A 26588-nucleotide genomic window follows, 5' to 3' on the forward strand; every position below is an offset into this window, starting at 1 on the left:
TGTAATGATGCAGTTTGAGCATGAAATATGTCTGCAAAGTTACAAGCACAAGCACTGTTTCAGAACTCCCGGAAACGCTTCGATTGAAGTCGTTTATTCTTGAACGTATATACATCACAATATTCGCTTAAAGCGGCGCTATGTAATGGCAATTTCTTCGCTGTTTTCTCACTTTTTGCTCGCAGGTTTCTCTATAGAGCTCCCCCTACAGCTTCGGAATATATATTTGACAACACTGTCGTAAAAACTCGTTGGCGACTCTCCCCCCTCCCATTTTCCCCTTCTGGTCATGTGCATTTGTTTTCAAAGAAGCCAGCGAACGCACGGAGCCATGTCCACTAAGGTATGTATGATACACAGAAGACTAGCATATAAATGTATGTGTGGAGTGCCGTAAAGCAATTTGTTACATGGCGAGACCTGATATCACGCGATACTTCCTCTCGCCGGCCCAAAGTTGCAAGGATGGTTTTTCTGCTCAAAGGCACTAGGGGGAAGCGAGACGGCCACCATTCAACCCGAAAAAAGTCATATAACCATTCCAATGACTCCGAAGCTATTCAGTTAAGGTAAATTAAGCTATAAAAAAAACTGCATAGTTCCCCTTTAAGGCATACGAAAACAAAAACTGAGGCATGGTTAAGTTGTGTTGTCGGCATATTTAGGTGTTAGTGTTTACACCTGGGAAACTGAAAGTCATGGTTATGGAAAGGGGCGTGACATTTCTAAAACACGCTCAAAGCAGTTGACCAATCACAACTCACTGGTCCAGCTGACCAATCAGAGCACATTGCACTTTTTGGAAGGTGGGGCTTCATAGAGGCAGGAACTAAACAAAGCGTTACAGAGAGACGGGGAAGAGAGGTGCTGCAACAATTTAAAAAATGTATGAAAAATAATGTGTTTTTTGAACATTCAAGTGTGAAAACCTATTCTAGTAAACCCAAAAAACAAAATCAAGACTTTAAGGGCATAATACGGCCTCTTTAAAATACTGACATGGATACTTACAGAGGAATGTAGATGTGCGTTTTTAAGCACAGGAAAAAAGAACACCTCTTTTTTTAAAAGCATTATCAGTATCAAAGACAGATATATGGAGTCGAATAGCAAGCAAACGGAAACTAGGTAGCGTTATGTAGTCGAGTGATCTTTTGGAAACAGGGAAACCTATGTATTCTGTTTCTCTAACACTTCCTGTGTTCGCCATGTGAACCATTTCGCTGCAAATGACTGCGGTGTGGGGCTGGAGCTTATCAGCACATTGCACACAAGATCCCTGCTGCGAAGCTTTCAACTTCTAACTTCCAACTGGAGCCTCTCATGTGGACCATAATTGAATGGCAACAGTCAGAACTGATTCCTAAAAGGAACGGTTCACCCAAAAATGTAAATTCTGTCAGCATTTACTCAACTGTTCCAAAACTGAACAACTTTCTTTAGCCTACAATTTCATACACTATGTTCCAAATCTACTGAAGCATTGTTAAAGTCCTCATGAACTGGAAGTTGCAACCGACTTTATTTCAGTGTTGTGATGTATTTACAAGTGAAACGGAATATTGAATAGAGGGCAGGGTTTTATTTTAGCGCACCTCCTCTCCATCCCTCGCTCATACTGATGGTTGGAGGGGAGTGGTTAAGGATATTCAAACCAAGCCGTCAAACTGACATCATCAAAGAGGGACCGCCATTCAGAGCAGAAGCAAATTTTCGGATTTTGATTAAACCCGACAAACAATTTTTTTCAGTGTATTAACTTGCACGGATTAATACTTTGAATACTCATTACTACTAAGACTAGTAATATGCGCTAACAAAGTAAATAGGGTCAATTTTGATTTCATGACGACTTTAACTGAAACCAAAACTAAAACCATTGAAAATGTTTCAGATTATGAACCATTAAAATATAAATATTAGATACAAATATTAAATAAAAAACTTAAATGAAAATTAGAAATAAAATAAAATAGGCTGGTTGAAGTACTAAAGTTACACAAAAAAACTATATAGAAATATAAAAAAACTAATAAAAATGACAAAGACCATAACAACATGAATACAATTTTATTTGAGAAAATTAAAATGAAAACTGAAAATAGAAAAATAAAAGCTAATTCAAAATATTAATAAAAACTATAATAGTATATAAATAATACTAAAATAAGACTGTTCTAAAGCCATATCTGTATGTGAGGAAAAGACCAACATTTACTAAAAATTATTTTTTAACTATTCTAGCTATTATACTCGCACTTGTAAATGTACATTTGACAAATTTGACCATTTGGATTAAATAATATTTTGTCTTCAGTCCAACTGAAATATGTACAAACAACATATGCAAATGAAATTTGAAGAGATAGAAAACTTGTAAACAACTGTATTTCTCCAGAGCTTTGAGATGTGGCCGCACACATACTTATCGAAAAGTGTCGTATTAGTGTTGAGTAAATGTAAATTAAAGACTAGTATTCAAAGTTTTCCATAATTACATTTTATAATGAGCCCATGTTATGTAAAGGGTGAAAGTCTATTACAGTATGCAGTGAAATGCCTGTGCTTTCAACATCAAGGACAATATGACAACAGACAATGCATCCAAAATTCATTATCTTGTCAACTGTACACGTTCAAAGAAAGCACATGCACAAATTAGTGTATAATTTGCTCAAAAAAGTGCAACAGACGTAAGGTCCATTAGCTCAAAAGAGTGCTTTTACGGCTTGAAACATGAACACTACAGAGAAACACACATGTTATGCACAGAGAGTGACCTCTGAGAGCATTGCTCACTTAAGTGGCGAACTTGTGTTTTGCCTAGACAGTTTCACCGTAAGTATGGGAAGCATCAGTGAGTAGAGCCCTCATTTCGAGCCTTAAACAGCGCAGAAGGGACGTGTGACTGAGCACAGCGTGAATGTGAACATACCCCATTCTCGCAGGGCTTGTCCGAGTTCCCCCTGCTCTTCCTTTCGGCCTGATCTGAAGTCTGACTTCCTGCTGGGAATAAAACAAGATTATATCATCACCCGTGCTCTTGAACAAAGTCGAAACGGTTACAGAGTGCAAAAACTCCCAGCTGTGAGCAAGCATATACAGTGCTACTGGACAGGGGGCATTTTTATATCAACAAAACATTAAAATAATAAAACATCCCTATAGCTGAAAAAGGAAGGAAAAGGATACCTTTCCATCTAATGAGCATGTGATCCAGCAGTGGGATTTTGGCTGGCATATTAACCCTGATTACTCTGTGCCGAGACTGTAGGTTGTTTGACAACGTTTACCAACCTCCAGCCATTTCTCTTTTGTGAGTCTTTGTTTAACCAGCACTCTCAGCTCTGCCATCTATAAATAAGCAGGGGCTTAATTCTCTAAATCCAGGGCTGTGTTATTATGTGTAATCCTGTCAGAGGCTCTGGAAATACCTAGACCTTCTTGGACCGCGCCGCCTCTGATAGGTCTGTACACAATCCCACTGACCGCCCTCTGCTCTCACAAACTAATTTAGAATATCGTGATACGATGAACTAGATTTATAAATTTTCACATGCGAGTGCTGCTTTCCATGCAAAACTTGCTGCCACAATGTTGCCAGGGCATTACTACAAGGTGGCTAAAGTGTGGTTTTCATGCATTGTTATAAAAAATAAAAATAATTAAGCTTGATGGTTTGAGAATGAAGAAATTAGAATGTAAATATTAGTATTGTAGTTTTACAGTTGTACTAAAAAATATTACAATATTTTATTACACTTTATTAAACGTTTTATTTTACAGTATAATAACATTATTACAATATATTTCTTATTTTATTTATAATCATAATAATTTTTTCAACAAAAAAAAATCAGTCTTTAAGGATGGTTTGCACTCAAAATGATTAAATTTCATTTTATCATTTTGAGTGTTTTTCCAGTTTTCTATGCAGATGCAAAGACTGTAAAGGTTATGTTCTATGTGTGGACTCTTATGTTGTTTTTTCTTTGGTTCCAGTGTTTAGTTCCTGTTCCCTTTGTTCCAGTTGCTAGTTGGTTTCTATTGCTACTCAATGGTTAATTAATTATGTTCAATATTTCAATATATGTTCAATTATTGAGTCCTGTTTGGTTCCTCATTTAGCCATGTATTTGAGGGTACGTTCACACAACAATGATGTACTAAAAATGTAAATGTATTTATTGCAGTATTTATTATAAATGATTTACCCGTGCACATACTTTTTTTTTTATTCATGTGTAATCTCATAATCTTTAAACAAAAAAACTTTCCCTCCCTCTTTCAACAACATCTCTTCTCTTCTCTTTTCTGAGGATGTGTTCACTAGCGTGAGGACGGGACAATCTGTCGCTCACATTAGATAAGCCAATAGCAAACCACCAACCATCCAATCAATTCACGATGGACAAAATCAAGTCCCACCCTACATTTTTTCTTGTTCAAGAAGCCGTTTCACTCCAATATACGTCACAATAGGGAAGAAAAGACTATCGCAACTTTAATAGGAAATAAGCAAACATGCTCTCTAAACTTGATTGATATATGATTCACTGATCACATAGCAAGTCCCATTTATAAATTGCTTAAGCTACAGATAAGTAATATAATTGAACAAGTATCTGATAACTGGTTCTAAAGCTAAATCTGATATTTATGCCAGGCGACATGTAACTTGTCTGTCCTGAAATCAATAATGCTGCGAAACTTGACACAATCATAGCCAATTAGACCATATTTGATATAATATGATATAATAGTTTGATATTAGTATAAACTACTGTTTAAAAGTTTTGGGTCAGTAAGATTTTTTTTAACAAATTAATTATTTTACTCTGCAATGACACAATAATTAAAAGTGACAGTAATGATATTTATAACATTACAAAAGATTATTATTTCAAATAAATCCTGTTCTTTTGAACTTTTATTCATCAAAGAATCCTCAAAGAAATGCATCACGATTTCCACAAAAATATTAAGCAGCACAACTGTTTTCAAGATTGATAATAATAAGAAATGTTTCTTGAGCATCAAATCAGCATATTAGAATGATTTCTGAAGGATCATGTGACACTGAATATATTCATTTAGACAACTATAATATTAAATCGTAATATTATTTCACAATATTACTGTATATTGATTAAATAATTGCAACCTTAGTGAGCATAAGAGACTTATTTTGAAACCATAAAAGCATGTTAAGAACCACAAAGTTTTGAATGGTAATAGAAACCATGCATTCAACAAAAATAGCCTGTCGTGGTCGTGGCCAGGCTTGCGTCACTTTTACGCACCTTGAGAAAAGTTTGCAATGAGAGACTCCTCGTGCCGCAGGTAGAACTTCACTTCCTGTCTCCTCTGACCCCATTTGTGGAGGTGCTCGAACATCAGCTGATCAAAAGGGATCGCTCTCTCTGTGAATAAGAACACAGACACTCGTTGTCTCAGGCAGGCTGTAAAACCCTGTACTACACTTAGCAGAGAGGACATCAATGTCAAAACTGTTACAATACACCTCCATTTTAATCTAGTCCACATGGTATGAAAACTTCAAAAGGAAAATTACACAACAGCCCCATAGCAAAGCATGGTGTCGCGTCCAGATGAAAAAGGTCTGGCTATCCTTGCTGAAGGCTATCTTTCCTATCTTTGACAGTGCGGGCCGCGTGCCATCTGTAGGACACTGGAATAACAGGCCCACAAGAGCCATGTAAACAAACCTAGAGGCTGCAGCCCAGACCCTGAGACGTTCTGTCCCACATTCTACCACCCACTGTCTAGGACAAACTCTGACAAGGGTGTCATTGTTATGTGATGGACAGCGCTGCTTTCTCTGTGGGATCTGGTCCATGAACGTTTCCATTCAGTGCTATTTAGTGATGTAAAAGAGTTGAGCAATACATCTGTATCTGTCAGCCATATTGAGCAGAGCATGTAGAAAACCTACGCAGCACATATGGCATGAGTCTGTTTCCACTGACTGAAGAACAATCCTTGATTTTCAAAAGAGTGGTGACTCATGAGACTAGACTAGAAAGTACTATATAATTTTAGAGTACTGTGTAATGTTGAATCAACACTAGTCTCAGACGGCATGCCTACAGACCGCTCATTATACGATAATAAAGCTTAAATCAAATATTAGACGAAGAGTAAAAGTAAATAAAGTATAAAGACGAAAAACTTTTAGAAGTTATAAATGTTGCCATGGCAACTAACTGAAATAAAAATCAATTTAAAGCTAAATAGTTTTTTTAAACTAATAACAGTGAACACATTACAAAATTGCTAAAACTAAATATAAAATGAAAGCTAATTCAAAACTATAATTACATATAAATAATATTTAAAATAACACTAGTTCATAGTTCACACAAAAATAGTTGTCCAAAATGGCAAGCTCCAATCTGATTGGATGGTCTTCAGCCATTTTTATGGGATTCAGGGTGCATAGATTCTTCTTAAATCAGGGAAACAAAGTTGAACCATGTTTCTAAAAATAAGCAATTAATATAAAGAACTAGGCACTTGATATTTAATTTACAGCATTACATTGTAGTAATGAAGTATGCATTCATGTATGCTCTTTCAGCTAATATAGGCCACAACGCATTGCGCTTTGTAAGAGGAGTTTGTTGGGGTTCTCTTTCGACTTTTCGGATTGAATTAATGCATTTGAATGTAATTCATTTAGCCAGATGCTAACACTTACAAGCTAATCAAAACAGTATATACTAGTCCAGATGACTTCTTTCTGCATTAATAAAGTGGTTCTTGGACAGAAAAAGATGAAAATTGGACCAGACTTTATGCTAATTGTTTTATATTGCCTAAAGTCAACCAAAAGCCACATAGACTAATTATATTTCAACTTGGTATTTGAGGTAAAATACCCTACTGTTCAAACTTTTGGGGTCAGTAAGATTTTGTTTTTGAAAAACTCTTATGCTCAACAAGGCTGCATTTATTTGATCAAAAATACAGTAAACTGTGAAATATTCTTACAATTTAAAATAACAGTTTTCTATTTTAATTCCTGTGATCAAAGCTGAATTTTCAGCATCATTACTCCAGTTTTCAGTCACATGATCCTTCAGAAATCATTCTAATATGCTGATTTGCTGCTCAAGGAACATTTCTTATTATTGAAAACAGCTGTGCTGCTTAATATTTGTATTAATAATGTGGAAACTGTGATACGTTATTTCACTCAGGATTCTTGGATGAATAGAAAATTCAAAAGAACAGTGTTTATTTGAAATATAAATATTTTGTAACATTATAAATGTCTTATGTCACTTTTGGTCAATTTAATACATCCTTGCTGAATAAAACTTTATTTAAAAAGCGTTTATGTGCTGCAGACTCGTACCTTTGCCTCTCCAGACCTCGGCAAGGTGGCAGCCGCTCTCCCCAGCCTCCTTACAGAACTCCACCACATCCTTACAGAGCGTCTCTGGAGTAATGGGCACCTCAGTCAGCAACTGTTGATTATCACTCAGAAATACAGTCAGAATCATCTGTAAAGAGGAAACAATAACATCTGTCTTTTAGTAAACTTGTAGCCTCTCATTTTTGACTGTGTGGGCTTCTCCTTAATCTTTCCTTGCCTTGCTATAATTCTCAAACTGTTTACATTAACTTTCCCAGTGGTCTGCACCACAACCGTCTCATCAAATGAGTGTCAGCTGCAAAGACGGATGAGAGCTAAATAAAAGACATTCAAAATTTGAGCTGAAATTAAGGGAATTGAATGTTTATTCTATACACTGCCAATTATCATTATGCCAGTTCTATTATCTCCCACATACCAAAACATATTGAAAGAACCTTCAGGAAGGACAACATAGCCAGTAGACAGACAGACAGACAGACAGACAGACAGATAGATAGATAGATAGATAGATAGATAGATAGATAGACAGATAGACACAGACAGACAGACGATAGATGGACAGACAGAGAGACAGATAGATAGATAGATAGATAGATAGATAGATAGATAGATAGATAGATAGATAGATAGATAGATAGATAGATAGATAGATAGTGTGACGAGCATCCCGAGCACTCATCAGCGTTGCCCTGGAGAAAGACGCGAAACACCTGCACTCGCTCATCATGGCTTGATCGGCCACACCTGTCGCCAATTTCCCCACGGCCATATAAGCAGCATGAGGCTGGATAATGGCAAGACTGGCGTCTTGAATGCTGAGAACTAACGTGTCGTCTCTTGTTCTTTCCAGAAACCAGTGTGTGACCGAGCTAGACCTGATACGAGCACAGCACCGACTCACCGCACCAAGGAAATCTCTCACAGAGAGCACCACACCACCTCAGCAAGCCACTCTTCACTCTTCATTCTTCACCAACCACTTGTTAATAAATCCACCCTCCGGGGTATTAATTTGAGCTCTCCTTGTCGCGTGATTCTTCCACCCCGTCACAGTGGTGGAGAATGCGGGCAGATTAAAAGGAAGTTTCCGTCGACAAGTGATCTCTGGATTCTCACATTGTTCTCTTCCAGATAGGCGGTACTCCTCCCCTCAGGATGGAAGAACTTCTCCGGCAGTTAACGGAGGTCAGCATGCGCCAGCAACAGATCGTGGAGCATTTTGCCACACGCCAGGGCCAGGCTGACCAGGAAATCGCCGCCCTCCGCACAGCCGCCCGCCAGCGCGTTCCGTTACCTGACCCACGGGTTCAGGCCGCCCAACTACTCCCCAAAATGACTGCCCATGATGACGTCGAGGCATATTTACAAATGTTCAAGAATACTGCTACAACGGAGGGGTGGGACCTGGATGACTGGGCCCGCGCACTCGCCCCTCTTCTCACTGGCGAAGCCCAGCGTGCCTTCTTCAGCCTCCCCACAGCGATGGCAGAAAGGTATGAGGATGTAACGAGGGAAATTTTTGCTGGAGTGGGGCTATCTCCAGTGTGCGCGGCCCAGTGCTTCTATGACTGGTCGTATCAGCCCCGACGTCCCGCAAGTACTCAAGCGGCCGAACTGTCTCGTATAGCGCAACATTGGATGATGGATGGAGCACCCACACCTGCCCAGGTAACGGAACGCGCGGTCACTGACCGCCTCCTTCGGGCCCTGCCCCGCTCCTACCGCCAGGCCGTCGGCATGCGAAACCCCACAACCACGTCAGAGCTAGTGGAGGCGATTGAGCTGGCGGAGGCGGCTCACCGACGTGAGGCTGGGGAGCGAGTACCGCCTTTTCTCCGGAGGATGGCTCCAGAGCAGCGCGCGCCAGAGGGCACCTCGCGGCCAATAAGCAGGACGGCGCCCCCCGAGCCACAAGATGAGTCCATGCCAACAGCGCCCTCTTCTCCCAAAGCTCGGCCTTGGTTGGCAGGATGTGCGGTGCACCACGAACTCCCCAGAGGAGCCCCAGAGGCCGAGATCAAGATCAACGGCCGGCCATTCAAAGCGGTCCTCGATTCGGGCAGCGCCGTCAGCCTCGTCAGGGCGGAGATTCTGCCCCCACGCAGCGAGACCAAGACAGTGCTGCCAATCACCTGCGTGCATGGGGACACACGACAGGTGCCCGCTCGGCGCGTCACTATCTCCGCAGCTCCAGGATCCTGGCCCATGGAAGTCGGGCTCATTAAAGATTTGCCCGTAACTGTCTTGCTGGGCCGAGACTGGCCGGGCTTCGAAGCCCTGCTCAACGACGCCCTGCTCAACGACGCCACACAACCTGTCAAACCCCGTGGGGGTCGCCGTGAGCGGCGCCCAGCGAAGAGGTCCCGCCGCCGCCCCGTTCTCCTGGCCTCCGACAGTGGGAGAGATGGTGAGTCCCCTTCCCATTCCACTAATCTCTTCTATGATATCTACCAACAGGTTTCGGGAGGGGGCTCCTTTGGCCGCGCTCAGCGGGAGGATGAGCGGTTGAAACACTGCTGGACACAGGTCTGTGTGATGAACGGAAAAGACACACGGCCAAAGCCCCATCCTTTCCCCCACTTCGTCGTGGAGAACGGCCTGCTCTATTGTGTCGCCCAGCGGAGGGGGGAGGAAAAAAAGCTTCTAGTGGTTCCGCGCTCGAAGACGGAGATGATCCTGCAGTTGGTGCACTCTCATCCATTGGCAGGACACCTCGGCGCAGCAAATACCACCCAGCACATTCAAGACCGGTTCCACTGGCCCGGCCTGGAGGCCGAAGTGAAACGCTTCTGTCAAGCCTGTCCGGTCTGCCAGAAGACACCACCCAAGTCACCTCCCCCCACACCACTCATACCGCTGCCCATCATAGAGGTGCCCTTCGAGCGCATCGGGATGGATCTGGTAGGGCCGTTGCCAAAGTCGGCCCGGGGACACGAACACATCCTCGTCGTGGTCGACTACGCCACTCGCTACCCCGAAGCAATCCCTCTCCGGAAAGCCACCGCGAAGAATATCACCCACGAGCTCTTTCTGCTGTTCAGCCGAGTCGGCATACCGGTGGAGATCTTGACCGATCAGGGAACACCGTTCATGTCCCGGCTAATGGCTGATCTCTGCCGCCTACTCCGGGTAAAGCAACTGCGGACGACTGTGTACCACCCTCAAACGGACGGACTCGTCGAACGTTTCAACCAGACCCTCAAGCAAATGCTGCGACGGGTGGCAGCCGAAGATAAACGGGACTCGGACCAGATGTTGTCCTACGTCCTATTCGGTATACGGGAGGTCCCCCAAGCGTCCACAGGCTTTACGCCCTTCGAGCTCCTCTTCGGACAACATCCTCGAGGGCTGCTCGATGTTGCGAAAGAGGCGTGGGAACACCAGCAGCCCACCCCACATCGGTCCCTAATCGAGCATGTCGCAGAGATGAGACAACGGGTCGACCGCGTCATGCCATTAGTCCAGGAACATCTGGCAAAAGCCCAGCAGGCTCAACAGCGCCACTATAACCGTACAGCTCAGCCTCGAGAATTCCAAACGGGCGACCGGGTTATGGTGTTAGTCCCCACCGCAGCCTGTAAGTTCCTGGCCACTTGGCAGGGGCCGTATACAGTGTTAGAGAAAGTGGGACCTGTAACGTACCGAGTACGGCAACCTGGGAGACGGAGCCCTGAGCAGCTATACCACGTAAACCTGCTGAAGAGGTGGGTGGGGACCAGAGAACAGACCGTAGCCCTTGCCACCGTCGAGCCTGTTCTGGTGGATACCAACCCCGGTCTGTCGGCGGCACAAAAGGCTGAGCTGCAACACCTGATTGGTCAGTTCTCGGATGTGTTCTCTACAGTCCCCGGGCAAACCAGTCTGGTTCAACACGACATTATAACACCACCACGGATCATCATAAAGCAATGGCCCTACCGTATTCCAGAGGCTCGTCGGCAGGCTATCGAGGAGGAAATTCAGCAGATGCTGAAGTTGGGGGTGATCGAACCATCATGCAGCCCATGGTCCAGCCCGGTCCAGCCCGGTGGATGAACTCCTAGACCGCCTGGGAAGGGCCCGGTATATTTCCACTTTGGACCTGACGAAGGGCTATTGGCAGGTACCACTCTCTGAAAGTGCCAAACCGAAGACCGCCTTTTCGACCCCAACTGGCCACTGGCAATATCGGACCCTTCCCTTCGGCCTTCACGGGGCACCGGCCACGTTCCAGAGGCTTATGGACATCATCCTTCGGCCGCACAGTACGCAGCAGTGTACATTGATGATGTAGTCATCCATTCGGAGCGTTGGGAGGACCACCTAGACCGTCTGCGGAGGGTGCTTACAGAGCTTCGAAGGGCTGGACTCACCGCCAACCCTCGCAAGTGTCACCTGGCCCTCTTTGAGGCAAAGTACCTGGGCTTCCAGGTTGGACGGGGCCTCATTAAGCCGCAGGAGAAAAAGGTGGAGGCCGTCCGCGCCGCCCCAAGACCCGGAACGAAGACTCGGGTACGGGCTTTCTTGGGCTTAGCGGGATATTATCGCTGTTTCATCCCCAACTTCTCCTCTTTAGCCGTCCCCCTGACAGACCTAACCAGAAAGGGGCAGCCTGAGCGCATCGCCTGGAGTCCAGAGACAGAAAAGGCATTCCAGCGAATCAAGTGTGCCCTTATGGAGGAACCGGTCCTGCACGCCCCCGATTTCGGCTGCCCCTTTCTGCTGCAGACGGATGCGTCTGAGACAGGGTTGGGAGCCGTCCTGTCCCAAGTCACGGAGGGTGAGGAACATCCTGTTTTGTTTATTAGCAGGAAGCTGACGAAAGCCGAGAGGAACTACGCCACGGTCGAGAAAGAGGCTCTGGCCATAAAGTGGGCAGTCCTGGAGCTGCGTTATTACCTGCTCGGCCGCAAGTTCACCCTCCTCACGGACCACGCGCCCCTTCAATGGATGGCCAGGGCCAAGGACACCAACGCCAGGGTGACGCGGTGGTTCCTCGCGCTCCAGGACTTCTGCTTCATTGTCCGCCACCGAGCCGGAGCCTCCAACGCCAATGCAGACAGACTCTCGCGGATCTGGTCAGCCTTCGCAGGTCTGTCAGGGGTCACTCCCCACCCACCCCCAGTTTCCCCCTTGTTGCTTCCGTATGTTTCCACCAGGACCAGGACAACACTTAGGGGGGGGGAGTGTGACGAGCATCCCGAGCACTCATCAGCGTTGCCCTGGAGAAAGACGCGAAACACCTGCACTCGCTCATCATGGCTTGATCGGCCACACCTGTCGCCAATTTCCCCACGGCCATATAAGCAGCATGAGGCTGGATAATGGCAAGACTGGCGTCTTGAATGCTGAGAACTAACGTGTCGTCTCTTGTTCTTTCCAGAAACCAGTGTGTGACCGAGCTAGACCTGATACGAGCACAGCACCGACTCACCGCACCAAGGAAATCTCTCACAGAGAGCACCACACCACCACAGCAAGCCACTCTTCACTCTTCATTCTTCACCAACCACTTGTTAATAAATCCACCCTCCGGGGTATTAATTTGAGCTCTCCTTGTCGCGTGATTCTTCCACAATAGATAGATAGACAGACAGACAGACAGACAGACAGAGAGAGAGATAGAGAGAGAGAGAGAGAGAGAGAGAGAGAGAGAGATAGATAGACACAGACAGACAGACAGACGATAGATGGACAGACAGAGAGACAGATAGATAGATAGATAGATAGATAGATAGATAGATAGATAGACAGACAGACAGACAGACAGAGAGAGAGAGAGAGAGAGAGAGAGAGAGAGATAGATAGATAGATAGATAGATAGATAGATAGATAGATAGATAGATAGATAGATAGATAGATAGATAGACAGACGATAGATGGACAGACAGAGAGACAGATAGATAAATAGATAGATAGACAGACAGACAGACAGACAGACAGAGAGAGAGAGAGAGAGAGAGAGAGATAGATAGATAGATAGATAGATAGATAGATAGATAGATAGATAGATAGATAGATAGATAGATAGATAGATAGATAGATAGAGATAGAGACAGACAGACAGACAGACAGAAAGACGCTAGATGGACAGACAGAAAGATAGATAGATAACTAGATAGATAGATAGACAGACAGACAGAAAGACAGAGACAGAAAGCACCCCTAAAATAAAATAAAAATATTAATTAAAACAAATCTAATATGTAAAATATTTTGGATAAACTTTGCAGTGCAGTAAGAATGATTGTAATAAATAAACCTCTGTAGGCACACCAGGCATTTTGGGTAATGTGTGTATTTTATTACACAGGTCACCAATAAAATGTAAACACATTGATGCATCCTTCATCCAGTTTCCCTTCACTTCACTCAAACATTTAAATACTGTACATCTTATAAATCCTTCTGAATTCAATTCCCACCCCAGGCAGGAATGAAAGCTTTACTTCTAAAGTGTAACACAATCCCTCCAAACAAGCAAGACCCAGATTGAAAGAGAAATTCTGTGAGGGTTGGATTACAGGGCAGAGCTATAATAATCTGATTAGGACGGGGTGCAAACATGCGAGCGTGTGGCTACCGAGAGCTAAGGAAACTGTTTCGCTGGCTGAAGCCAAACAAATCCAGAAAGGGAAATGCTGCTGTGATCTGTGAAGACAGCGGATAATCCCGACCTGGACAGCTGCCTGGAATTTTATTGTCACATGGTTTCATATTAAAATAGCCCAGGGCCAAAAAAAAAAAAAAAGTCAAATCATGCTAACACTCCATATGAACAATTCAATAACTGGACTCTAGCCATGAGTAAAGGGAAACATTGTAAATCAAACAGAATTGAAGGTAAAGTTCCTTTCCAAAAATGTAAATTCTCTCATTATTTTGTCGACCTCATGTCAATCAAAACCTGTATGACTTTCTTTATTCTGTGGAACACAAACGAAGAACTTTTAGTCTAAATCAATATGTCTTCGATTATACTGTATGGACAAAAATATAAAAAAACACACTTATCAAAATATCTTCTTTTGTGTTTCACAGAATAAAAAAAAAGCCATACAGGTTTGGAACGACATGACAGTGAGTGAATGGTGACAGAATTTTTATTTTGGGGTGAACTATCCCTTTAAATGATGAAAAAAGGTGATTGACGTAACACTTTACATTAAGGGTTCTTTTGTTAACATAAGTTAAAAAGTTAAAAGCAATACTTCTACAGCCTAAGTCTTAGTTAATGTTAATTTCAACATTAAACAATACATTTTTAAAGTCAAAAGTTAGTTAATGCACTGCGAACTAACATGAACAAACATTAAATAATTTTTTTTTTTTTATCAACTAACATTAACAAAGTTTAACACATGCTGTAAAAATCATTAAGTTCATTGTTAGGTTTAATATTCACAAATTGTGTTTGTAGGGAAACACATGTAACAGAAATTAATGTTCCAGATTCTATACAATGATAGCATTTTTATTAACACAGAAAATAATTTCAACTCATCCCTCAATTTGTATAAACAAACAAACAAAAAGCATTGACAGATATGTACTTACAATGGAAGGAGGCAACGCACCCCAAAATGCTTAGACTTCCATTCCGTACATATTTCTTGTTTGTTTTTACAAACTGAGAGAAGATAATTATTCTGTCATAACCAACAGAATTACCACAACTTGTCCAATGCTAGCGTGCAATAAACAAACAAGCATATCCCAGCATGCCGCAATCATGTGCGTGAAATAGCAACCTTTGATTTATCATATCCGCGATCCATTCCAACTATAGCAAGACTCCATTTAGCTCTACTCACTCACACATGCACATGAACACATGTCAGTCTTCTGAAATCCATGTCCCAGACATGTCTCGCTATTTTAAGCCGTACACAAGTGCCTGAACTTCTATACTCAGCGTCTCCTTGTCTTCCCCTATATCTTGCTCGTCTTTAAGCCCTCCGGATCTTCACCTTAGTTAACCCGTGCGGGGCCTTCAGCTTCCGGTCTTCCTTCTCCTGCGCCCGCGCTCTCTTCTGCAGCCACGGCCTGCCCTTGGAGGTGCTGACCAGGCTGCGCAGAACCATCCTGATGAACCTCCTCATGAAGCCCTGAGCTTGATGGATTGGAGGAGCCGGGCAGCCCAGGCGCTGGGGAGCTGGACTGTGTCTCTCTCTCTCTCTCTCTCTCTTTCTCTCTCTCTGTGGGTGCCTGACTGTCTGTCTGACTGAGTGTGTGTGAGTGTAGATACTATAGAGTGGTCAAGGAAGGGGAGGGGGGTTCTGGGGGCATTTGGAAAAGGGGAGGGTGGGCAAGCTTTCTCTCCCAAATTGCATTCCCTCCTGGAACAAGCAGAGGTGCCAGGGGAAGATAAGAAGTATCTGATGACAAAACACAGACTGTCCTGTGACATGTCACTGATAGAGGGGACCAAACTCACTCAGAGTAAAACACACACTTCCATGAACTGAGGTCGCAATAGGAAGTCATGCTTGTGCCACTTACGTTATCCAACTAAGAAGCGTGCGGAACAGACTGACAGCGTGAACTTGGCGTATACATCAGCTTTAGAATTTGCTGATCATCCATTCAAAATATAGACAAACCTAAATGATTAGTAGAAAATCTTTGCTAGGGTGTTCTAAGTGGTTACTAGGGCTTTGTGAAGCAGTTTCTAGCATGTTCTGGATGGTTGCCAGAGCATTGCTAAGCAGTTGTTAGGGTGTTCAATAGAGTGCATTAGCGCCCGGCCCCTTTTTCAGCGGCGCTGGTTCCGGAAGTATTTTTTACATTCATTTTTCCCATAGGGATTAAAAAAAAAAAAAGAGCCATGAACCAAGCCAATCAGCTACGAGGTATATCACAACACTACAAACTTTGATTTGAAGCAAAAAAGTTTTAGAAAATCGGGACAAAAAGACAAAGGTACAAAACTGTGTACTTAACGGTTTTAGTGAGGGAAAAAACTACAATCCCATGAAGCATTGCGAACAGCATAATCAAATTGAAAACGATGGAGAAACATAAAACTACTAATTTACAAATGTTGATTACATTTATAAAAACAATATATTTTAAGTTTACTGCAAAATATGCATATATATACAAACATTTCAGTATTTTGAGAGCGTAGAGAGATCGACTTGATTACGTCATTCGCAGTGCATCATGGGAGTGGGCGGTGCTAAAGAGCTATTTTGGTGTGTTTAGCTTTTTGCGACTCTCTGATTGGTGTAATTTTATGTAGAGCATCATGGGTAATGTAGTTTTTCATCAGAGATAGTTCCAAGGGTGTTCTGGCATTGCTAAGGGTGTTCTGGATGGTTGCCAGAGTGTTACTAAGTGGTTGCGTTACTACCTGCAATAACAAACCGGTGTGTAAAACCCTTGGACGTCTTTTAAAGAGTCTATACCTCGAATTTTACATACTTCACATACTTTTGAAAAAACAGCATTTAGTTGATCCGGATAAGCGCTCATTGTCACAGTTGTAAACATGACGGCTTTCTTCTTCCATGAGGGGGTTTGGCTTCACGGCATCTTTGTTTCCAGGCGGACCATTAAAGAACACGACACACACGTCTCCCGGACATCCTGTAGAATTTAACCAATCAGATGACGACTTGTTTCCTGAAGTGTTTCTAGGTAAGTGTACCATAAGCATCAGACGTTCAGCTAGCGGTCCATGGGCTAAATTTAGCCTAGTCTGAGACTAGGGCTAAATCCGAAATCGCCCCCTATAGCTTCAAATAGGGCGCTATTTGAGGGGACAGCCATTTGTAGTGGTGTCCGAAACCATAGTGGACGTTATTGAGTACCCTCATTCAATCCCACAATGCACCGCAATAAAGATTGTACACGCTCAACAGCTGTCCGAATTCGCTCACTCGTTTTCATTCACTCCTTCAAGTGAACAGTATTAGTGGACTAACGTAGGGAATAGTGAATGAGGGTTTAGAGGGTGATTTCGTATTCAGCCTAGGTGTTTGCTAGCATGTTCTAGGTGATTACTAGGGCATTGCTATGTGGTTGCTGACAAGCCCATATTAAAAGAGCTCACCCCCAAATATCTATAATATTCCGGTCTCTAGATATGAATTAAATCCCTCCTTAAAGGGGATTTTTTATTATTGTCTGCTAGATGAATATTCTAAAAAAAAAAATCAAATATCTACCAGTTTAGAAAGCTAAGCTGTGGAAAAAAATCCTAACCAAAAATGTGAGAGTAATAATTATAACCACTAATAACCAACAACCTCTTGCTCTGAAACACTGAGCATTCTTGTTCATCTCTCTCCATGACGAATGTACAGTATCTAAGTCAGGGAAGAAGGTTTTCTGATTCCAAAGAAGGAGGTGAAGTCGCAGCACTCAATGCTTTGCCAATAATAAATCTCAAGACACAGGCAGGCCTTGTCACTGTGGGTCTCGAGTCGGGCGGTCCTGACAAATAGAGCTCTGACTGGGTATAGCTGCCCAGTTTCCACTGTAAAAACTGTTAATGCTTGCTTTAGTTTGTAACAACATGTCATTAAATAAGATGCTTCTGTATGGAAAATCCAAAAAAAAAAAGACAACGAAACACTTTTGTGAAACGCTAAATATATACTGTCAATCAGCTAAATATCCACATTTCTCAACATATAAGCGTTTTTTATTCATTTGATGCAGATGGGACATGCGCCCAAACTAAAGCATTGTGGGATTGTTGACTCTGTGAACGCTCACCTGATTTACTGTACAGTGCCATCAATAGGGTGTCCATAGCAACGACTGCATCCACGGAAACATGTCAGTTCCTCTCTCTACACTGCAGCTGGAAGACTTGCATAGTTAAGTGCAGTTAACAGCAGTAAACAGCACACTCAATCTCTGAGCATTTAATGGCCCTGACAGCTCCTCGCTCTCATAGCCGACACCTGGACCCAGTGAGCTTGAAAAACAGACGAGAGAGTGTGTTCGGATTTTACATTTCGGTTTGAGATTTAAAGGCATGGAAAAGCACTAAAAGGAAACTGGAAAAATGAGAATAAAGCATCATAAATTCAAGAAAGAATTCATAAATAACTCCAAGTTTGCAGAGAGCGTTCATAGCACTCTCCAGCCTATTACTCATAATCGATAAACAGTTTTATTATATTATTTATATATATATATTATTTTTTTTTTCATGTTGGAAAACAACATTGGTTGGCGTTATGAGGTTATGAACTTGGAGGCTGGAAATGAGTGAAAATGGAAGAGGCAACGAACAAAATATTTTATTCATATAACTTTATATAACTCTATATTTACTCTATGGTTCAAATGTGTTTTTGAAAGACATTTACACTTTTATTCAGCAAAGATGCATTAAATTGATCAAAAGTAGCACAAAAAGCATTTATAATTAATGATGCAAAAGATTTGTATTACAAATAATTGCTGTTCTTTTGAACTTTCTATTCATCAAATAATCCTGGAAAAAAATGCATCATGGTTTAAAAACTGTTTTCAACATTGATAATAATAAGAAATGTTTCTTGAGCAGCAAATCAGCATATTAGAATGATTCACGATGTGACACTGAAGACTGGAGTAATACATTTTAAAATACTGTATACTAAAATAGAAAACAGTTAACATTTCATAATATTTTTGCTAAATTGTACTGTAAATATGACATATAAATATTTCACTAATGGTCCTGCCAAGAATTATATTATGTAATAATGTTTGTTAATAATATCAATTATAAAATGTAGTTTCAGTACTGGCTTCTGATTGGTCAATACAGCGTTTCAGCCATGTTGAAATTCACAATAGAGTGCATTAGCGCCCGACCCACAGCAGCGCTGGTTCCGGGAGTTGTTGTTTTTTTTGTTTTATTTTTTTTTTTTCCTTGGGGATTTTGAAATAGTCTTCATTAAAGAGTTATTAGCCATTAACCAAGCCAATCAGCTACGAGGTCACAACACTACAAACTTTGATTTGAAGCAAAAACTTTTTTGCTTTTTTCAAGACTCTGATTGGTGTAATTTTTTAGTATACAGCATCATGGGTAATGTAGTTTTTCACCAGGAATTACACTGTTAAACACAATTATTTAAAAAAATAATCAGAATGCGGGCCGACGGCTTCAGCTGAAGCAAATACCATTGATTAACAACTCATAGTAAAACTATCTTTAAAGGTTCAAAATCAGTTTCCTTATGGAGAAAATGAATGGAGTTTTTACTTCTGGAACCCAACTGTTGTACTCTATATAACAGCTATGACGTATAAGACATGTTCAGATCATAAATGCACCACCATATACTAAATGAACAAAACTAGTCACAAAATATTCAAAGTAACCATAAATGCAAAGGTGAAGCGCAGGAGTCGATTCCCTCAGCAGGCTTAGAGATTCAGCAATACTGTGGCAATGCCATGAGGTCGCAATTTCAATAATGAGGCTCTGGGGAGATGTGAGCGACACTAGCGTGGACTCTAATAACTAAAGCACACTCTGGCTCAGCTTCCTACAACAGCGATGTGGGGCGTATTAAAGATCCTGAGCTGCCAACACTCTCTGTTCTGAGTGCAGATGAAGTTGTAATCTCACAGCCTGAATGTGCAAAGGACAGGCCAAAACACGATGAGATGTGTTCGCTAGCATTCACTTAGGGCAGGGGGTTTTCAATCTTTTAGATGCCACAGACCCCCAAATATGATCATCCTCATGCGACAGACCCCATCCTAAAATTCAAAAGGAGGCTATATATTTTAATGTTTAAGGACCCAATTTATACTTATATATTTATAAATACTATATGCTATATTCTCAGTGCGGGGTAGTAACTGATTACATGTTATTACGTAATTAAATTCCCAAAAATGAAGTACTTGTAATAAGAAGATTATACTATGTTTTAAAATACTCGTAATCAGACTAAAGGTTTGTGGAATTGCACACACAGACCAGCCACTAGTCATATGCCTATCACTGAAAAACTGAGACACACACACAGCATTTGAACACTGCAGATTTACAGAAATCATTTCACTTCTAACAAGTGTTTTCTCAGGATTGCATCTAATCAGCTCCTGATGAATGCATTCATTATTGAATAATCACCAGGTGAGTCATTTAACCATGTATTACTGTCTTTGAAAGGCTTTTCAAACACATTAAAATTTACAGATTCACGACATTTCATAATTATTTACATGCAGTGAAGGGATTTTCTTTGACCTAATGTATTTACTTGAAGTGCCCCCTGAGAATTTAAGATGGGTTAGGTCAATAATAAAATTACATAAATAATAATAATAATAATACAATTAAGTTCGGTTAATGGTCACATGACATACAGGTAAACAAAAAAAATAAAAAAGTATTTTATTTTGATTGTTTTCATTTTAAAATGATTTATTATACTATTTTTATGATTTAATTATTTCATAGCTTTTCATTAAAATCACAAACTCACTACAGTTTCACCACAAACCCCAGTCTGGGGAACCCTGCACATAATATAATATTTAATGCACTTCATGTCAATTTTCGGTTACACTTTATTTTAAAGTGTCATTGTTGCAGTGTAATTCTATATTTAAGTACTGAGTAATATTAAGCAACTACATGTACTTACTATAGGGTTAGGGTAGGATTTGGTTGAGGGTTAGTTGCATGTAATTATGCATAATTTATTGTTATTACTATGGTAAGTACATGTAACATATGTAACAAGGACACTGTAAAATAAAGTGTTACAGAATTTTCTTTGTATTTTTATACCAATATGTAACAAGATTATCATATTATTCAAATCAATATTATAAACGAGTTAGGTCAAAAGTAATCTAAAAGTAATCAAAATGTAGTCTATATTACAGTCTATATTAATCAGTAGATTATATTACCTTAAATGTGTAAAGTAATGGATTACGTTACTATTTTTGTCATGTAATTCGGAATCAGTAACCGACTACAATTTGAAAGTAATCTACCCAGCACTTACTGTATATACTACACCAATGTAAAATATTATTTAGAAAATACTGTTACATAACTGTTTTCTTCTCAGTTTGGTTCTATACTGTTAGATGTATTGTTTTAATCACCTATTTTAATCAAATTTTTATTATTTATTCATTTATTATAATCTTATTTTTTATTTTTTTATTTATTTATTTTCACACTTTTCAGTTTATTTTCCCTAGCACTTTCTTGCGGACCCCAGTTTGAAAACCCCTGACCAATTTGTTCAACTATAACTGGAAATTGACAAGAAGAGACAGATTCATGTTCTCAACATCAGCATGTTCAAATGAAATTCTGTCATGGTTCATATTCAGTTCTACAGGAACAGAACAAGCTGTGAAGTAAACAGATCACATCTCCATATTTACTGCCTCAATATGCAAAAGTAAACTAGCACTTGTCACAGAATATAGCTGTCATAGACTTTGCACTATTGGCGTTTGCTCATGAATATTCAAAATGCTGTGAGCAATTTTACATAGCAAAACAAAATATCTCTCGCTTATTGTAAATGGCAAACTTCTGAAAACATAACATGAGGACAGATATTTCAGCTTGTTCATATTTGATATTTTATTTATCTTGCCCCAAAGGAAGAAAATACTTCTGCATTTCCCCATCCACCAGTTCTAGAGTTATAATATATTCATATGCACAGCAAGTCTACATAAACCACCGCTCTGAAAATAAAATACTGATCTGGATGTGTTTGGAAGATCAATTCTTAAGCTCTAGCAATATATAAGGACATCTAAGCTCTAGTACTTTTCTAGTTACATGTCAATCTGAAGACCTGATGTTAATCGCACATGTCTGTGTTGGAGTTCAACATTAGAATTTTTCCAACTGGTCTTATGAAAGCAAACAGGGCAAAACATGCAGTCAAAAGTGAAGGAATCAATTGACTGTGTGATTCACTACAAGGGACATGTGCAGTCCATTAACTCTAAATGTGAGTGCTCGTGCAAAGGTGAAAAGGGTTAACTTCAGCACAGAGGATGCTCTTTTCTTTCACCTTTGATCTTTGACCCCATCTTGCTCTCCCTGTAATCTGTGCTCTAATGTCTCCTATTGAGGGACGCTATCTGCTGCCTCATGGAGATGGAAGATAAAATGACTATATTCTCTAACAATATTCGGTGTAATGGCTGGAAAAAGTGCTCTGGGATTTAGGGTGTTAGGGATTTAAAAGCACACAACCCTGAGTGTGTCACAATTTAGGAATTCTGACAACTTTTCCACAGCTCACCGCACAGCGCCTTAAAATACTCCCCGCAGGCTATGGTTTCATTCAACACAGCCACAACTGCATCACTCTCACTCAGAAACTATGACAGTACAAGAAATGTAGAAATGAAGAATGTAGAGTAAAAGCAGTAAAAGACGCAATGTTTTCTAATTGGTGGGACAATCCTTATAAATGCAAGGAACATAAAGGAAAATAATCCAATATTGGAAAAGCATGAAGATACATTTCAAGCTCTGACTGAATTTAAATCAAAATTTTGGCCACCCCTGAAATGGATCATACAATTAATATTAGCTGAGAAGTTGAATTAAATACGCTACAAAACCAGCTCTCATTCGGGGACTTGCATTTAATATAGACGAAGAACATAATGTGATTACAATGCATATAAAAGTTCAGTTGAGTGATAACATTTGCACTCTTTAATGCTGTTAATTTGAATACGAAGCAAATTGCTTGCTGAAAATATACTCAACAACAACACTGAAATGGGAGCGCACAGTTTATGTGTCAACTGCACGTGAAAATTGCTGTCATTACTATAATGGTATACACACACACACACACACACACACGTTGTTTTTTCATGCTTTATGGGGACTTTCCATAGACATAATGATTATGATTGTGTTCAAATAGATATTCTATCCTCACAAACACAAACCCTAACCCTAAACCTACCCATCACAGGAAACTTTCTGCAGTTTTACATTTTTAAAAAACATCACTTGGTATGATTTATAAGCAGTTTTCCTCATTGGGACCAAAAATGTCCCCACAAGGACAAGGATTTTGTATATTGCCATCTTTGTGGACTCATTTTGTCCCCATAATGTAGGGTTTCCCAGGCCACATGCACACACACACACACACACACACACAATATCAAACCAAGTGTGCAAAGTATCAAATAAAGCAAAGTGATGCTAGATTATAAAGCTTTAAGTAGGAACGAAATACATAACTCTGTATTTTTAAGAATTTGGATTTGAAGTAGCCTATTTGAATATTCAAATAGGCTTCTTCAAATCCAAACTGAACTTGAACAAATACCTTTTTTAATAGGACAAAATTACAGAGTGGATAAGGTGTCCAATATGTCCAAACGAGTGGATAAAGTGTCCAAATATACGTTTTGGAGCCATATGTATAAAGAGATTCTGGATATTGTGCATTTCATTTACTCTATTATTTAGAGTAAGCAATTAACTGATTTAAATCAAAATCTGAGAAGCCTAATACCTTTACTGTTGTCTTAAAATGTATAGGGTGAATTCAGAGTGATTGGGACACTTTTTGCCATTGAGATGACTTGGAAAAAGTGTCCCTGAATTCACCCCTAACAGTGATTGTTATAACAGATAGGCCTATAGTCATAAAACGCCACCTACAATTTAATATTAAAATCCACACTACACCCACTTGACAAAATACAGCATGACTGCTTCCCTAACTATGATTGACAAGACATAAGAGCCGCGTTCCTTCATGATAGTCTAACGGAATCCCGCAGTCCAACGCAATGTATACACAAGTTATGAATGAATGTTGACAGAGCTGTCAGTCATGATCCTGAATGACAGTTCTGAGTTTGAGCGCTAGTAAAGTACCATCAGCTGTCACAAACTTACCGGCATCATGATTGCAGAATGGCGAAATCAAACAGGGAGATCTGGATTAAAAAAAAATTAAACAAGCGCCTGTTTTAACTCCCACAGAAGTGAAGACAAATAGTTCAGTTATTAATTCTGTTATTCAAGCCCTTTGCCTGTTATGAGTTTGGTCCAGTGAATGTGGTGAAAGGATGCGCCATCTGAACTGGGTCATTTAGGCCTACGTCACAGCGGCGTCCCAATCCAGTGGCTTCGATGGTTTGCGCAGGTTTTTATGGCAAGCCGTTTTAACATTCATTTACACAAATCTATTTTTTTTTTTCATCCATTTTTATGCTATTAGTAGATTACTTGTTTTTTAATTATTATTATTATTTATGTACTATTTACAAAATATTCATTAGATTAGTATATGGCTATATGATAATAATGGAATGTGCAGTGTCCGAAAACTCGTCAATGAAAACTTTGTACTATGAAAACAATAGATTAGTAGGCTAAATATAAATATCTGAATGTTATTATTAGCTAAAGAATAAGTAGTAGGCTAATGACTGAAACAGGTAGACCTACCAGCAACAACTGGGATAACATAGTTAGAAGTCAACAGGCCGTGTGTCCACCAAAGCATTTTAGCCAGCTGAAAACGCTAGGCGCTCAGATGAAAGCTGTGCTATGAGCGCTTGAAAGCGTTTCGGCAGCACAGCTTTTTTTTCCGGATGATACAGAATATCCATGGAAGTGTTAGCATCTAATTTCACAGATAGTTTGTTTATTGTTTCTATATAAAAATGGCTACACAATGTCAAGTATTTGCTCTGGCTCTTGTTTTAAATATTATTTATTGATATAATGTAACAGTTGGTCAGTGTAGTATTTTTCCCACCCCTCCTCCACTGTGATTGGACGGCTGGGTAAAAAGTGACAGTGATGAGCTCAGTAGGCTTTATGCACGACCGCTTCCAGTAACATCCGGTGCTGCACCAGAAGCCGTTTTTGCATGAATGGTTAACAATATTGTGAGGCAGTTAGCTGTCACACCTAAGAGTAAGAAAGAGAAGGGCTTTAAATTATATATTTAGAGCTACATCGACAACTTTGAGGGTGAGTATTCTCTCATATCATGCGAAATCGTTGTCTCCGTTTCTGAGGAAATTAATTTTATGAAAGTTTTGCCGCTAGTACACTTCGCTATAGAACGCGCTAGGCGGAAGTAAAGACGCTGGCTGAAATTCTACCGGAAATACGTCAGCAGCGTTCGTGCATAGAGCGTCTTCAACTCTTGGCGACCAGTAAAAATAGATGCTCAATGGTTCGTTAAGCTCCTCCTGTTTTAAAAACGTGGCGCTCCCATTGAAAACAATTGGAAACATACGTTAGCCTCGGCGGTCGGGAAAAAAACGCTTTGGTGGACACACAACCTTAATATGTGAACCACAGATCAAACTAGATTCAACTGAGAAAATTATTTAGCACTAAGAATTAAATAGGTAGGCCTACATTGGGACATGCAGCAAAGAAATACATTATAGCATGTGATAAATAAGTTTTTCTAGTCATTACTATTACTGATACTAGAAATTAAATAATTATTATTAACAAGAAAATATAAATTGTTTTTTAAAGAATAATGTTAAAACGGCTTGCCATAGGTCTTAAGCGGTCCGGACAACGAAATTACGAATTCTACTAATGTGAAGGTTTAGCTCATGAATATTAAATATGCCATACTGACGATGACGGGTAAAACTTCCCAAACCGTCCAGCCACGCAAAATAATTAATATTCATGAGCCATTCGCTCACCATAATAAGATTCCGGTCGAGACTACATGCATTTGACTGTCTGTCCAGTAAATCTGCATTGCACCGACTCGTGGTCAAGATAAGAAAACACCACCGAGAGAGAAGTCCACATGCTCGAAATTACACGAATATCCTCTGCGTATGGATTAAAATATTTTAAAATAAATTCTTTAAAAATAATTATTAAAATATAAAGGATTCCATTCATCACTTTTTCTTTTAATGAAAGAGTAATGCAGTTCAGTCGATTACGTGTAATAATACAAGATACATCCTTTATATACAAACAAACGAAAGTACCATAATATTATCATTTTTAAACGTCCTAATGTAGCACAATGGCATTGTTTAAAATGTTTTACATTCTTCATCAATATTGAAATAATTCAATACCATGATAAAAACGATATTTATAGTTTTACAATCTGACACTAGCATACTACTGTGTATCACGTCTGTCCATGTAAATATTTATATTCCACCTGCATTTTAGCCAAATTAATGTAAGAGAAGGAAAAAAAACACAAGACAA

At 40.3% G+C, this 26588-nt stretch overlaps 1 protein-coding gene across 14 annotated transcripts in view; it reads right to left on the reverse strand.

Annotated features, from left to right (window-relative positions):
* The window catches only part of ppp1r13ba (protein phosphatase 1, regulatory subunit 13Ba), a 47523-nt gene extending 23045 nt beyond the window's left edge, over window positions 1-24478 (reverse strand). For 2 of the 14 annotated variants that reach the window (XM_084096636.1, XM_084096630.1), the window contains exons 1-4: window positions 15355-15600; window positions 7382-7529; window positions 5304-5423; window positions 2936-3003 (exon numbers count right to left, since the gene is read on the reverse strand). In XM_084096636.1, coding sequence (XP_083952762.1) covers window positions 2936-3003; window positions 5304-5423; window positions 7382-7529; window positions 15355-15486 — 468 coding nt within the window. In that variant the 5' untranslated portion in view covers window positions 15487-15600. Of the gene's footprint in view, window positions 1-2935; window positions 3007-3192; window positions 3344-5303; window positions 5424-5575; window positions 5732-7381; window positions 7530-15202; window positions 15615-24269 lie in introns of those variants that run through there. The other 12 variants (XM_084096623.1, XM_084096633.1, XM_084096634.1 and 9 more) reach the window with 12 other exon arrangements.
* Window positions 24479-26588: the final 2110 nt, after the last annotated feature.

The sequence above is a fragment of the Abramis brama genome (genome assembly GCF_963993115.1).
Source record: "Abramis brama genome assembly, chromosome: 21".
NCBI lineage: Eukaryota > Metazoa > Chordata > Actinopteri > Cypriniformes > Leuciscidae > Abramis > Abramis brama.